Source organism: Myiozetetes cayanensis, unplaced genomic scaffold, assembly GCF_022539395.1.
Source record: "Myiozetetes cayanensis isolate MyiCay16 unplaced genomic scaffold, myiCay2020 scf5-8, whole genome shotgun sequence".
Lineage (NCBI taxonomy): Eukaryota > Metazoa > Chordata > Aves > Passeriformes > Tyrannidae > Myiozetetes > Myiozetetes cayanensis.
This window is the reverse complement of record NW_026087742.1, coordinates 110,550,894-110,565,482: the sequence shown is the minus strand read 5'-3', so window position 1 is coordinate 110,565,482 and position 14,589 is coordinate 110,550,894. Positions and strand designations below refer to the sequence as shown.

The following is a 14,589-nucleotide window of genomic DNA, read 5'->3' as shown; positions in this document are numbered from 1 at the left end:
ATCACCACACCAGAACTCCACTGAAGAATTTATGTTTTTCCAAGGGGAGAGGAATCTTAGCCAAAATACCCTGGGAGTGTTTAATTTAATTTCATTCCTCTGAATTGCTCTTTTAACTTGTGTGCTATTTACAAAGGACTTACTGGCTTGTTTGTTTGGTTCTTTTTTCCCTTTTGTGTGCGATAAACTAGAATAAGCAAGTCAAATATGTGGACCTTGGAGGAGCTTACGTGGGGCCAACACAGAATCGTCTCCTGCGCTTATCCAAAGAGTTGGGAATAGAGACCTATAAAGTGAATGAAGTTGAGCACCTGATACACCATGTCAAGGTAAGAGGCTCTCAAACATCCTGCTGTAGGCAGGCAAGTTGTAGTCCTGTCCTTTCTCCCTGTTTTCCACTCATGCTACAGCGGAGTAGACCTGTTTAAATGTGCAGCATCTGAGCTTGTTTGTGAAAAAAATAATTATGTCGGTAATAAGGAACTCGTACAAATTACTTATACACACACACGTTTATGTGTGCACCTTGTAAATGGTTCCTGTTAGCTGATGCCTTGGTTCAGGTCTGACCTCTTAGTTAAAAGCTCTCAAAAAGCTTGGTTGTTTTTGAACAGTGCAACTGTCACTCTTCTATATGGGTCAGTTCTGATATACACTGCCCAAGGTGTCTGAAAATCCCTTTCAGAAGTCCTAGATGTGTCTTAAAGCAGGCTGAAAGTTTCTCAGGATGGGCTTCCTAAATCTGTGACAATTATTATCCTGACTGACAGAAACACGAAGAAACATTGTCTGGCTTTGCTGATGAGGAGGCTTAACATGTAGAGTAGCAAAAGTCTCTGGGAGCCAAACAGTCTTGTGGAGGCAGATCTGAATGATCTGTTCATGATAGGAAACAGAACAGCTATGGCAAAGCTGTTAAAAAGCCCACATATTCTCAGTAGTCATTATGCTTTCTCCAAAAGAGCATCCTTTCTCCTTTCCTGATATAGACCAGTGTTGCACTCCCACAGAAAGGAAAGTTTCTGTGTTAGTTCCTGAGAAAATTAATATTGAATTTCCTTATATGCTTAGGAAAAGCCATTGTGCAATGACTGGCAAAATACTTGTCAGTAGTTGGTGTTTGATCAAAGGTTAAAGAAAACATTGACAGACCTAAAGACAGGGATAGAGAAAAGATGTTCTGTCAGTTTTCCATTATTTTTCCCACTCAATTGTTGTAAAAAAGAATTGTGTTCTCAAAGTGACTGCTTTGTGGTGACAGTCCACAATTACCATTTTTGTAGTAGAAATGATGGGCACAACCACACTGATCTGTTTCGTGTGCCTCTGGCACCGTCCTCAAAGCCAGATTTTCTGTTTCTTCACAGTATTTAGCCTTCAAATCATGCCAACACAAATAGGAGGTCATGCTATGAGGGGAAACCTTTATGCTACAGTTGACGTGGTCAGTCAGGATGATAAGCTTTCAGGACAACCTTGCTGTTCTAGCACGGTGGCATTCCAAAATGATGCTAGAAGTCACTGAAGCCAAAGGTTAAGCTGATTTACTGTCAGCAGCCAGTCAAGCAAGGCTCCTTGTTTGGTAAGCCAGACACCATTTCCTTTTAGGATCTCTAGGAAACAGGTTGTGGAGGAATATTGGTATTACTATGCTAGTTGACATAACCTTTTGATTTCCAATAACCTTGTATAGACTGAGGAAAAGGGAGAATGGCACAAGACTAGAAGTTCAAGCTCTTGACAAGGGCAGTCTGTCTTTCCCTTGATCACAAGTGTCCCACCATATGAATTGCCAGAGATTGTGCATAGCCTTTTACCATCATCCTTGGATGATCCTTTCAGCCCAGGATGGAGTGCTGGTATGAGTCAGGGATCTCAGCTTTCCTCCCTATCCAACACTGATAGGAATTGCTGGCACCCAGTAATGTATCCCAGGCTGGCAGAGAAGGGCATTCCTTGGCTTTTCTGTATACTGGGGATAGAAAGGGCCTTCAGTTGGGATGCTTAAGACATTAAGACACAAGTCCAGGGAATCTATACAATAGTATGACTTGTATCCAGAAATCCAGACATGAGGGAAGCCACTCTGCTTCTGGAGGCATTCAAGCTGTCCAATCATGGAGGTCTCATCCCTTGTGGTCATTCCCAGTCAAGGAGAGGGATAGCAGCTGCTGGCTGAGGTGCTCCCAAGGCATGCTAGGAACCAGAAGATTGGATTCAGACAGAGTTTGTAGGCTCAACTGCCTGTAGGAGCTCCCCGAGTGTGTGCCAGGACTCCCTGGTAGCCAAGCAGGAGGTAAAGAGAAGAGATATTCCACAGTCAGCAGCACTTCCTTTGAATCTCCTGATTCAATTAATTTAGAATCCTTTATTTCTGTTTTGCTTCTGTTTTGTACAACTGTGGAAAAGTACTTGCACAGTTGAAGAATTAGTCACAGCTAAATAATTGGCCTGTGAGCACTGTGTAGTAGACATTGCACTGTCATGTGGCCACATCTTCAGCCTCGTGCTTTTCATGTGTGTATAATAAACTCCTCACAGGTCTCTCAGCCATGGGGCTCGTCCATGCTCCCCCTGTGAGTGGACAATGCTTTTGTGTGTTCCTTGAAAATCTAAGCAGTACTCCCAAGTCAGCTTGCAAACCAGATTCCAAAACAGACAAAGGGCTGTCGCCCCTGCGTGAATTTGAGTTCACTGTGGCCAAATATAATTAAATTCTGGGACACAGAATTATCTGAACCCAGAGAGGCAATGATACCTAAAGGTTTTAATTCTTCTTTTGCTACACAATCAGGCATCACAGTGCATCTTGTAAAATCAGCAGCTGTTTTTACATATACCCAAAGGCAAAATCAAGCCTTTCATAGTTAATTAAATTCATTTTAGAGGCTTTTTAATACAAGTAATATATGCAGCTTCTTTGTACTGCAAAATGAAAAGAATGCATTTTGTTGATCTCTGGGTGGGTCTCTGCTAATTAGGCTTTACCAACTTGATTGGGCTGTGTGGTTTTTACTTCCTTTAATCTTTTTTAATGTCAGGTTCTATTGTGAGATTACTTTTGGTCTTGCTTATATTGCGTGTGATATCTTCACAGAAACTCAAAATTATATTTCTTGCCCTACATTTTTTTCTTTCCCCTCCACTTATTAAGCAGCCTTTTTCATGGTCTTTGAAAAGAGATTAGTATGTTCTTTTCATTTGTGTAAATAGTGGTTCATCAGCCTTAGTGAGAAAATTAGTATAGCTCTGCAAGTAGTATTTGGTAGGCAAATTGCTTCCTGAACACCATTGATTTTCAATAGCCAACTGAAATTAGGTTCATAAATCCAGATTTAAGAAGCAAAAGCAGAACTGTCTGAGAAGTCATCATCTCTTAACAGTCCTCCCACTGGCCTGGTAGGCAGATGTAAAATCTGTAAAAGTACTTCTTAAAATGAAATAACTTTTCCTTAGCTGCCAAAGAGAGAATTCAGGATCCTACCTTGGATATGCAGATTTTCAGCTTTTGACTGGAGGTGGTTTTTTTTCCCCCCACCAAAATGCATGACAGCTTTTGTCTTTCAAAAACCAAACCAAAGTGCATATAGTCCAGGTAATTTTTACCTTTATCAATTAACAGTCCCTGGAAAGAAGTGTTGAAATTTGAAAACATGCCAATTGTTGTGAGGGTTTAAGTATCACATTGTCCCTGTTCATTCAAATTGTACTTCACTTCTGCGTGGTCTCGATAGCCATGCAAACTATCTGCATTTTAAAACACAAATTTACCTGTGTTATCAATTGCAACACCAGTTCCTTGTCTAAGGTAACTGTGGAACTGGCTTGCTTTGCTCCCCCAAATCTGTGTAAAGAAACATTTATTTGTATGACTGGTTTGCCCAGTGAATCTTCTTAGAACTTGACTCCTTCATATACATACAGTAAGGATGACGTACTCTTTGTCCAGCTGTGGTACCAACAGAACATCCCCTGATACCATTTTCACTGATGACAAAAAGGCTCCTTCCTGGCTACATCAGACCACCAAAGCTTGTTTCTGAAAACAGAGTTGTTAGTCTGTGGTAGATCCCCCACAGATCTGTTGATGCTTCTTGTCCTTTTTCTTTCGAGAGGCTTTTTGTCACCAGAACTTTTTATGGGACAATGCTGTTATCCTTCCTGGAATTCCCCCAGATTACAAAAAGTGGCGGTAACACTTGTTCTTTCTAATCTCTGTGTTGTCTCTGTTGTGCAGGCTGTGGATAGTGCCAACAGCTGGATGAGGTAACTGGCTATTTTGACTACTTTGACAGGGTGTTGCACCTGTAACAGTCTGGTTATAATTAAGTCCTGCAAGTTGTTTCTTTAGCACCAGAAGGCACGTTTGGCATTGTGCATATGCTGTGGGGAGTCTTTCAGGATCAGATGCTGGGTATAATATGAAGCATCCCCTCCCTGCTCACTAGACAGGTTCTTGACACTGACTGGCCAATACTTCTTCACCTCCATGATGTTCTCTTTAAGAGGCTGGAGTTTCCTTGTTATAATTCATGTGCCAGCAGCACTGGCCAGAGGTGTCTGAATGCATGTCATGCCCACTTGAAGTTTGGCACCACTTTTATACAAATATAAACCACTGGCATCTCTGGGGAGAATGCTAATGGGAACCCTGTCTGCAGCATGTCATGAAAGTGAATATTTAGTCTTAGACACACAGTACTTCTAACTAGGACCCCAAATCTACACTAATTTTATGAGATTACATACTAACCTGCAGTAGATTTGCAGAAAAAGTTTTACAGCCCTCTTGTGTGTCATTTATTTTCAGCACTGTTGTGCTTATTAAAATGCAGTTTGCTATGGTCTTGTTCATGAATAAAAAACATGATGGTCATGTTGTATTGGGATTTAATTAGCAGCTGGATAAGTGACTGCTGTATCTAAAGTTATAGAATTTAATGGTGTTTCTTTTGTGATATGTGTGATATATGCACTGAAGCTAAGCAATATGATTTATTTAAGCTTTTGACCTGCTTCTCTGCGAATCTAAGGGCAGTGTCTCCTGGCATAGTCTGTAGTATAGAGTGTAACAGCTTAAATGGATTTTTGAATAACTAGGTAAATGTACTTTCATTGTTCTTTGTATATCTTAATTATAGTGCAGTCAGAGAACGAAGTCTGTGAGACTCTCAGTTGCCATCAATTTAAGTGAGGTGAAACAGCCTCATGTCTTTTGTTTTTCACCCCTTTCTGCTGGCAATTTGTAAACTAGAACTTGGGGAACTGAGAAGAATACATCTGAATCTGTAAGAAGCTGGGCATCTGATGCCTTAAAAAGGAAGACAAGTAAATTCAGAGATACTTAAATCACTACAGGGCCGTGATGGTTTCACGTGTCCTTACTGGAACACACATCTATGTTATTTTAACTCTTTACTGGATGTGAGGATGCAGGTATTTCTGTAACAAGATTCTGTGCCATTAATCATACTCACTTGTAGCCTCAAAAATGAGTCTGAGGCTGACTACCCTGAGGTTGGTGAAAGCATCTTCCAGACCCCCAGAAGAGGGTGGAGCAGGCTGTGAGTATAGGAAAAGTTGGGCTTGTTTGGTCTCACTGGACCTGCCCTGTAAATAAAGGGGAATCTTTCCTTTTTTATACCAGCCAGCTGGCAGTAATTGCAGGAAGAAATTTCTTAATCAGGCTTTTTTTTTTTTTTTTTAATTAAAATATGGATATTTGTATTATATCAGCTAAAAAGAAGCAAGGTTATGTACAGCAGATCTGCAGAATGATCTCTGTCAAAGAGGACTGTAACACAAGATTTTGCAAGGGGTGTTTATTGATCAAGAAGATTGACTGGAAGGCTGGAAGCTGTGACCTAATGCTAGCACGAGGATGAAAGTAGTAAGGAAAATGAACTGCAAATAGAGTATGAATTTCTTAATTAAATTTGAGTTGAAAAAATCTTCCTCAATCCTAGCTTTCCCAGACCACATGGTCTGTTCCTGAGGAGATTAGGAAAAGGATTAGAGAAGTGTGTATTTAATACAAGAACAGCTGGGTGAACATACTGGATTTCATGTGTCAGTAAAATTTTATGTAAGATTTAATTTTTTTAGGTAAGGAATTTAATAACCTGAAGTATCTCAGGAACAGAACTTCTGACCCCAAAGTCGTCTTCTGGTTGAAATCAGCGTTCTAGTTGTGAGAGTGTATGTGCCTTGTGTGCTCAGTTATGTTATGATCAGATGCTCTTTTGAAGGCTTTCTCCCAAATGAAGCTACTTTTTTTTTTTTTTTCCATTTCTCCCCATTTATTTATGCCCATTTTTGTGCTTTTGGGAGGGGAAAGAGGATTTTTCTTAAGACTAATTCTAGAAATATTGTAAAGGTTTCAGTTGATTTTTATCCACTTCATTTACTGGTTTAATTCAGGTTTTGAAAGCCACACGCAGGCCCAGTTTCAAAGAGTATTTGCAGACAAACTCCCTATAAATCTGTGCTTCATCAGACACCTAATGCTTTTTGTAAAGGTGGTTTTTAGTGCCTGAAAACAAAAAAACCCATTCTAGTAGGAAGGAGATTTAGTTAATTATTTTCACAGCCTATTGGAAGAACCATATATGTAGTTATATATAGCATCTAAATTCAGAGCAGATCCTCAGTTTTCCTTTCTAAATCACTTCAGTGTTGTTTCTCTCATTCCGTCTATTTTTTAGGTAAGGTAAGTACCTAACAGATCTCATGACTGATGTGTCAGAGTGAAGGTGGACTTGATTTCTGTAACATGGCAGAAACAAGCTGTTCATGTTTAGCTCGATGCCTTTTCAGAATTCATGCTTCAAGCCACTGTGTCTGGCTATGCAATACTTAAACTGGAATTACCTTACTTGACCAAATTCATAAGACACACTGGCATCCGCAGCTGATGATCTCAAATTAGATATTGAAATATATTTGGAGGACATTTTGGCGTGTCTAAATTTTGTAGCTTTGCACAGCTTTATCAGTTACACAGATTGTCTTATGCTGTGTTTATGTTTTCTAACCTATGTATCTTTTTACCTTTAGGGTATCTGTCAGTATAGTAACCAGCTGAGCATGTGAGCTCCTGAACAGTTCTGCACTGAAGGGAACATCAGTGTAGCTTGATACTGTTACAGTTTCTTCTGTGTACTTCTCTCAATTTGGTCCAGCTACTTACCATGTTTTACTGAGAATTCTGAGTATAAGAGTCTTAGTCCCAAAGAAACATATTTTTAGATGCTATGGTTTAAGAAAAAAACAACAGAACTAAAGAAACAACCCCCCCAAACAACAACAAAAACAACCCCTACAAACCAAAATGAGACTTGTCCATAAGGCTGCAGGTGAGAAACAGTATCTGATACACATACAGAGGTACAGCCTGAAGTGATGCTTTTCTGGTTCTGGTTTTCCTCCTCACAACTTTGCGTCTTACTGTTCCTGTGCTTTGTATGACTGATGTTCCTGGGATTTTGAGAGAGAAGGATGTGTGTGATGTACCAGTGCTGTGAATCAGCAGAGGGCACTACTTGCCAGTAAACCTGTGTAACTGTGAATTAACATGCAGAGTGAGGTCTTGGTGAAGTGAGCATCAGTTACTCCAAGGTTTAGGTGGTTTAGCTGAGCTAATATCCGTGCCCATTCAGTGACACAGAGAATGCACCACGCTGTCTTGTTTCTTCCCAGGAAAGCTGACTACATTTATGAGATTTTCATAATGTTATTTCCTGTCAGAGCATGTCCTTCTTCAGCTAACCATTCACTCGCTGGCATCCTCACAGGAGAAAGTGTGTGAGATCTGGTCCCCCTGCCCTCCTGAGTGCTGGGGCTGATATTCAAGGGGCTACCCATATTCAGTTGCTATGTTGTGGGTTTTCTTTCCTATCTGTAATAACCCATTTCTTATGTCAGCTATTTGCCCTGAAAGAGGGCTATTGTATCAAGAAAGCTCATTTCTGCTCTTACATTGTAAGTAAGCCAAATGTTGGTTGACGTGAAGCAGATGGATGAGAAAATCTGTTGGGAATTGCAACCTCTATGACAAACACTGGATTTCTCATTTCCCTGTTGGTTTATTCCTGAGACAGCTGCACTGCATGAGTTTCCTCCCTTACAGTTTCAGCTTCTTCAGTGAGCTTTAGCCCATACTGCAGCAACAGCCTTTGTGAGCAAGTGATCCATACAATAGCAGGTAGACCTCCAACTGCTGGTGCTATGTTCAGCTTTTGGAAGCATTGCAGGTAGCATCATGAAATGATTTCTGAAATTATATATATGCCTCTATCAAATTAAAAAAAAAAAGGGTAAGAAACACTTCTGATCATTGTAGTACTGGTGCTGAAATACCATGGCAAATGATTGAAAGGGGCGGTTATTATTGCTGGTTTTATACAGCTCTGATTTAGGTATAAAAATATTCAAAAAGGAAACATTTTGTGCATCTTGGGGGGCATATTTTTTATATGTATCTTGTTATTCTTTAGGGATTATACGGCACCAGCAGGTATGGAGAATGCTATTCCCAGCAAGGTGATAGAAATAAGCAAATTTTACCTAAATGTCAAAAAGGCTGTTGTGTTTGCAGAAATGCAAATTCAGCAAAAGTAGAACTGAAATGTTTTGGTTTGTTGGTGACTACTCTGAACTTTCTGTAGTCTTTCTTTGGTGCTGCTATTTGGGTTTCTGTGTAGAGCCTAGTCTGGCAGCCTCTTCTCAAACAGAGATCTCATTGACAGCTCCTGGAGTTTTCTTTGTGCAAGAAATAAGGATCAGGCCTTAGGAGATGCCTTAGGAGCTCTTGGAGGTAACTTTCACAGGATACTCACTAACTTTGATGGTTTGTTTTTATTTTTCTGGGTTGAAGTTTGTTCTTGTGCTTTATGAGACTTGTCACCCCAGATTTCTACACAAGAGGCATACCCAAGATTTCCCTTTCAACGGTTCAAATGCAGTGAAATAGAAGAATACTAAAACAAAAATATGATTTGTGTGTCTCTTGTGTGCTCATGAGGAAGCACCACAGGGAACTCATAAGACCTGAGTTAACTCAGAGGGGATAACTCGGTTAAGATTGCCTCTGGCTAAGCAGGAGGTTCAGAACAAAATCAATAATTAGACTATCCCATTCTGATGCTGTCATGGTTTTCCTGAGCACAGATGTATACTTGTTTCATAAACTTAAATTTGGGAAATACTAAGTTCTTAAAACCAAAGTGGTATGGTCTGGCCTTGGGATACCTACATGGTGTCTACACTAGTGAAGGGTGGCTCCAGTGTTCAGAAGAAAGCACTGTAAAACTTACTCCTTGTTGCTATAGGAGCCACTTAAGGAATTTTAATGTGCCCCAAAAGGCTAAAAGATAATTACCAACATGGTTCAGGTGTTACCACTTGGGACAAGAAGGTATTTAGTCAGAGGTCTTGCTGCTCTTTCATAGCCCTTTGGCAGCAGAGTATGAAGGTGTGCCCCAGTATTGATTGATTGCATATTGAGAAATTCAATAATCATACCCAAATTTTCACATCAGGGCCAAGTGCTTATGATGAAACAGCCTCATTCAGTTCATCTCCATTTGCAGGGATATGTTTTCCTGATTCCAGTGTTTTCATGTGGTTGAGCACAAGACATGTAGAAATACACTTTTGTTTTCATGCTGAAAGAAAAAAACAAAAAAAAAAATCCCAACCCTCCATTATCTGGGTGAATGTGCTGTAGTGCTCATCCTTAAATTGGAAGTGTTAGGTTTTCAGCCTTGATGCCTCTGGCACACGAAGTGACTGGAGATCTGCTCTGGCTGTGACAAAACTTCTGGTTGAAAACTTGTGAAAACCGTAATTTCTCCTCAAAAGCACTGCAAAATGAAAATGTTGTCTTCCAGCTACTTCTTCATGTGTACCAAAGAATTAAATCCCTTCCTCCCCTCCCCATTTTACTTTTTTTCCAAAATTTCATTACCTTAGTGTTTCTGACTTCCACTGGAGTCCTGCCTCTGTAAAGACAAGGTGAAAAAACAGTTTCTTCTTCACTTTCTCTAACCTGTTCGGGAGTTTTGTAAACTAATTTTCTCTTACCCTTAGGTTTGATTTTTTTTTTACCTTACTGCTCTCTAAGTATCTTTCTCTTTGAATTAGAAGTCTTCAAAGTTATTAGTGAGCATTTTCAAGGTTTTATCTCCTTTTGTTATTTCCAGACCAAGTTTTGAGTCTTTCAGGGTCCCATTGTGCCCTTTTACTGTCTTTTCTGGTACTTGAAAATGCTTGAAAATTTGAATAATGGGCTTTCCCTCCCTTCTATCACATTATTAATAAAGATACTAAATCAAATAAAGCCCAACACTTCTCTGAGTAAGTGGTCTTTGGGTACTTCTCCTCAAGAAGATACGCTGTTGTTGTTGTTACCTGGTTCTAAATATCAAATCTTGGCGCAGTATTATTTTTTTAAGCCAGTGTAAATAATTTCTTACTAATGGATTGGTGCAGCACTGCATGAAATATGTATTAGAAGTTAGTACTTCTACTGTTTGGCATTGATGCTCAGGCCATGCACACTTAAATACATAATTTAATACAAGTCTTGAAAAATCAGATGTGGCACACAATGTAGCCTTTATTATTTACCTATCTTGTGGACTCTGGAATGCATAGTAAAAAAGGAGTACCTGCATAATGCTAATGACCATTTCTTTGTGATTTTTTAAAATTATTAGGCTGCCATCCATATAGGCAGACAGGGAAATCCCATGTCAGTAAAATAGCTCTACAAATTACTTGTCTTCCACTCCTAATTGAGCCAGACTTTCTGAATATCTTGTGGTGGAGGTACAGATATATAAAATCTAACTATTAAATATGTAATGATGTAATTAGGACATTGGTACTGGTCACACTATCACTGGAATTTACAGCTACAGGTGTTGGACTGGAAGAATATGTCATTAATAGTAAACACTACAGTTTCTGCAGGACTGGTGATTTTTAGGTTAGCCAAAACACCTTTTAAGAAAGATCTCTGAGTGTATTTTAGTGTATAATAAAGCTCACCACAACTACTTTTGTCTGATTTTGAATAAAAAAAAAAACAACAAACAAATAAACCCAAACTGCTTGCTGCAATTAACAGTTCAGTCTTCTCATGAACATTTAGGAGGAAAAAAAGTAACACACATATCTGTCTTTCAGTAGCAAATACCCAATTTTTCATCTGATTTTTTTAGTCTGGCCTTAGTGACTCTACTGCAGGGTATTAGCTTTGTTGCCCAGAAGTGCCAAATGTAAAGCTTTGAAGATGAAGGCAGTATCGGTTCTGCACACATGGGCCTTACCAATTCAGCTGTGTATCACAGCTAAGTTGCACATACAGGATAGCAGGATCACAGAATGGATGAGGTTGGGTGGGGGTCACCTTGTTCAACCCCCTGACCAAGCAGGGCTGCCTGGAGCTGGTAGCCCAGGACCATGGGCAGGTAACCATTTATTGCAGCTTCCCACACACAGAAGCTATGATTATGGTTGTGTTCAGTTTTTCATGAGGTTTTTGTTTGTTCTTCACCCTGCAGGGTAAATCTTACCCCTTTAAAGGTCCATTCCCTCCTATGCGGAACCCGCTGGCCTACCTGGACTACAACAACCTGTGGAGGACCATGGATGAAATGGGGAAGGAGGTATGGCGTGAGGCATTGCAGCTGACTGTCTCAGCTCACCTTTGTCTCCAGGAGGGACAGAGTGAAAGATGGGAAGCTGCTCTGGCTTGAAAAAACCTGGTGCTGGCAAGAGCAGCCACCCTTTTTTGGTACACACTGGTGGTGAGAGCGCTCCTAAAAGGGGCATCCTGGAAGCTTCTTCTGAGGGCCACGTTGCTGAGGCTGTCTGCAGTCACACCCTTGCTCTTCTGGTTAAAGGAACGTCAATGCTTATGTTTGTGATTGATTTTTAGCACTTTTCCTGGTGAATCGTAAGGTAATATTTTAAGAGGCTTGTCGACCTCTTAAAGCATTAGCAAAAATGTTTATCCTTCTCTACCTTCAAACTCAACTTGTCTGTTCTAGTGTATTACCAATAGTGTATGTTTTCTACTGAGTGAGCTACAAGACTTTGAGAATGGTTGCTCTTACTTGTGCAGATAAATGTGAGAGAGATGGAATAACTTAGGAACATTTCTTAACTCTAAATTTGTTATCTGTTTTTCCATCTAAAAAAAAGAGAAAATTCTTAAAGCAGGCAAACAAACAACAAAAAAACCCTAAAAGCATTCTCTGTTAGATTCACTGTATTATCTGTCAGAAATTTGCAGGCTAAATTACCATGTAAAGACAAGATCTTTTGTGTTTTTTGTCTCTTATGTCACTCATTTGCTAAGAATGCTTTTTAATGTCTCCTTAGATTCCCAATGAAGCCCCGTGGAAGGCTCCACATGCAGAAGAATGGGACAAAATGACTATGCAAGATTTCATAGATAAAGTATGCTGGACAAAGTAAGAAACTTTTTAATATGAAATATAATGACATATTTATGTACCTTAGAGCCTCAAATAAGTGTTGTGGCTTTGAAAAGAGATATAACTGCCCCTAGAGCACAGCCTTTACAAAGAAATGGGGTGAGAAAACCTTGTAATAATGGACCACAACTCTGTTATATTTCCCTAACTTTTTCGACTAAAAAAAAAAAAAAAAGGAAAATGTATTTGGGAGGGTTACTTCTGAATAGATGTGTAGTACCTTAATCTATTATGTGCACTTTTCTGCTCTTTATTGTGTGTTTAGCCTTTAAAAGAAAAAAATGTTCTGGTTACAGCAGGTTTTCAAATCAAACTTTTGATGGAACAACACACACTTACTCTGTGTTGGACCAGCTGATTTTACCAAAGTGCTATAAAGGTAACATTTGTCTTGCAATAGCACTAAATCGCTTTAACACCCCATCTTTCTATTGTTTAGCTGGTGCACTATATAGCAGGGAAAGTGAAAATGCTTCCTGTTTTTATGTTTACATCAGAGCAATTTTTCTTCCCTTGCCATTCAATGGCAGTTTGATTGTTTTTCTTCTCACTGAAAGGAAGAGAAAAAAAAAGCCCATTAATTCTGCCTTGCTGTAAAGCAGATTGATTTCTACAGCAGCCTCTTCAGAACTGCCAAGTACCTGACACGCAGCTGCCTCGAGCCTGTCAGCACCCACTGAGTGTGCTGTTCTCAACAAGGGCATTCAGCCAGTCTCCAGAGAGCAAACATGACCACTGTTGTTCCTGTAGATCACGGCTATTTTGGACTGAGTCCAGAGCAGGGCCACAAAGATGACCTGAGGGCTGGAGCACCTCTCCTACGGAGTCAGGCTGGGAGAGTTGTGTTGTTCAGCCTGGAGAAGAGAAGGCTCCAGGGAGACCTTGGATCAGCCTTCCAGTGCCTAAAGAGGGCTTACAAGACAGGTGGAGAGGGACTTCTGACAAAGGCACGTAGTGATGGGGTATGGGGTTCTGGCTTTGCACTGAAAGAGAGCAGCAGGGTTAGATTAGGTATTAGGAAGAAATTTTTTACCATGAGGGTGGTGAGGCACTGGCACAGGTTACCCAGAGAAGTTGTGGATGCCCCATCACTGGAAGTGTTCAAGGCCAGGCTGGATGGAACTTTGAAGCAACCTGGTCTAGTGGAAGGTGTCCATGCCCATTGCAGGAGGTTGGAACTGGATGATCTTTAAGGTCATCCTTTGGGGTCTTTCACCATTCTATGATTCTATGGTTGTAAATGGACAGTAGGCCCTTGTCCAAAAACTTGTTTTACTTAAACAGGAGTGACAATGGCACAGAAGCATATAAAAAGCCTTTCTCATTTGAGTCATGGTCCATCTGCAGTAAAACCAAATAGAAATGTACGCTGACAGCTCTATTGGCTCTCTAAGCCTCTGACTTAGTAAGGAACTGGACAAGTTAGCAAAACACCATGCACCAGTAGTCATTCGATATCCAATAGCTCATGTGACTACATTCATGATTTTCCAGCTTTGATGGAATAAGACTTGACATTTTACCTGAATACTGGCAAAACACAGAGATGCTTTTTCAGATTTTATATGTGCATCTCAGCTTGATTTGCTCAGTTTGTTCAAGGTTTAGGTAACATGCCATAGAAACTTCCCACCCTGGAAGGTAATGATCCAGAAGGGTAATTTTCTACTATTTCCTCTCATCTAACAGACTGTTCAGGTTTGCTTTTGGCTACAGATGCATGCTGGAAATGCCCTGACTGCACTTTGTTGAAATCATACTGGCATTCCGAGGTAAAACATCAGAAACTGAAAATCAATGGGAGAAAGCAACAGAAACTAGGAGAATGTGACCACCGTCTAATAGCATCTGCTTATAAAATATTAATGGATACATATACATTAGCAAAATACCATACGGAGTTGATCATATTTTACAATATTGTAGTGACAAAAATCATTAATAGTTTCTGTATCATTTTTGGCTGTCAAGAATGAAGCCAGAATGCACCCATATTTCAGAAAATGGGTGAGGTTTGTACTTTAGTGGGACTTTCCATTTTTAGACAGGACAGAATATGCCTTTTTTTCTGTGTAGATCTACA

At 40.0% G+C, this 14,589-nt stretch overlaps 1 protein-coding gene across 1 annotated transcript in view; it reads left to right on the top strand.

Annotated features, from left to right (window-relative positions):
• The window catches only part of LOC126648385 (amine oxidase [flavin-containing] B-like), a 52,662-nt gene that overhangs the window by 18,335 nt on the left and 19,738 nt on the right, over positions 1 to 14,589 (top strand). The window contains exons 3-5 of the mRNA XM_050331239.1: positions 192 to 329; positions 11,568 to 11,672; positions 12,391 to 12,482. Coding sequence (XP_050187196.1) covers positions 192 to 329; positions 11,568 to 11,672; positions 12,391 to 12,482 — 335 coding nt within the window. The remainder of the gene's footprint in view (positions 1 to 191; positions 330 to 11,567; positions 11,673 to 12,390; positions 12,483 to 14,589) is intronic.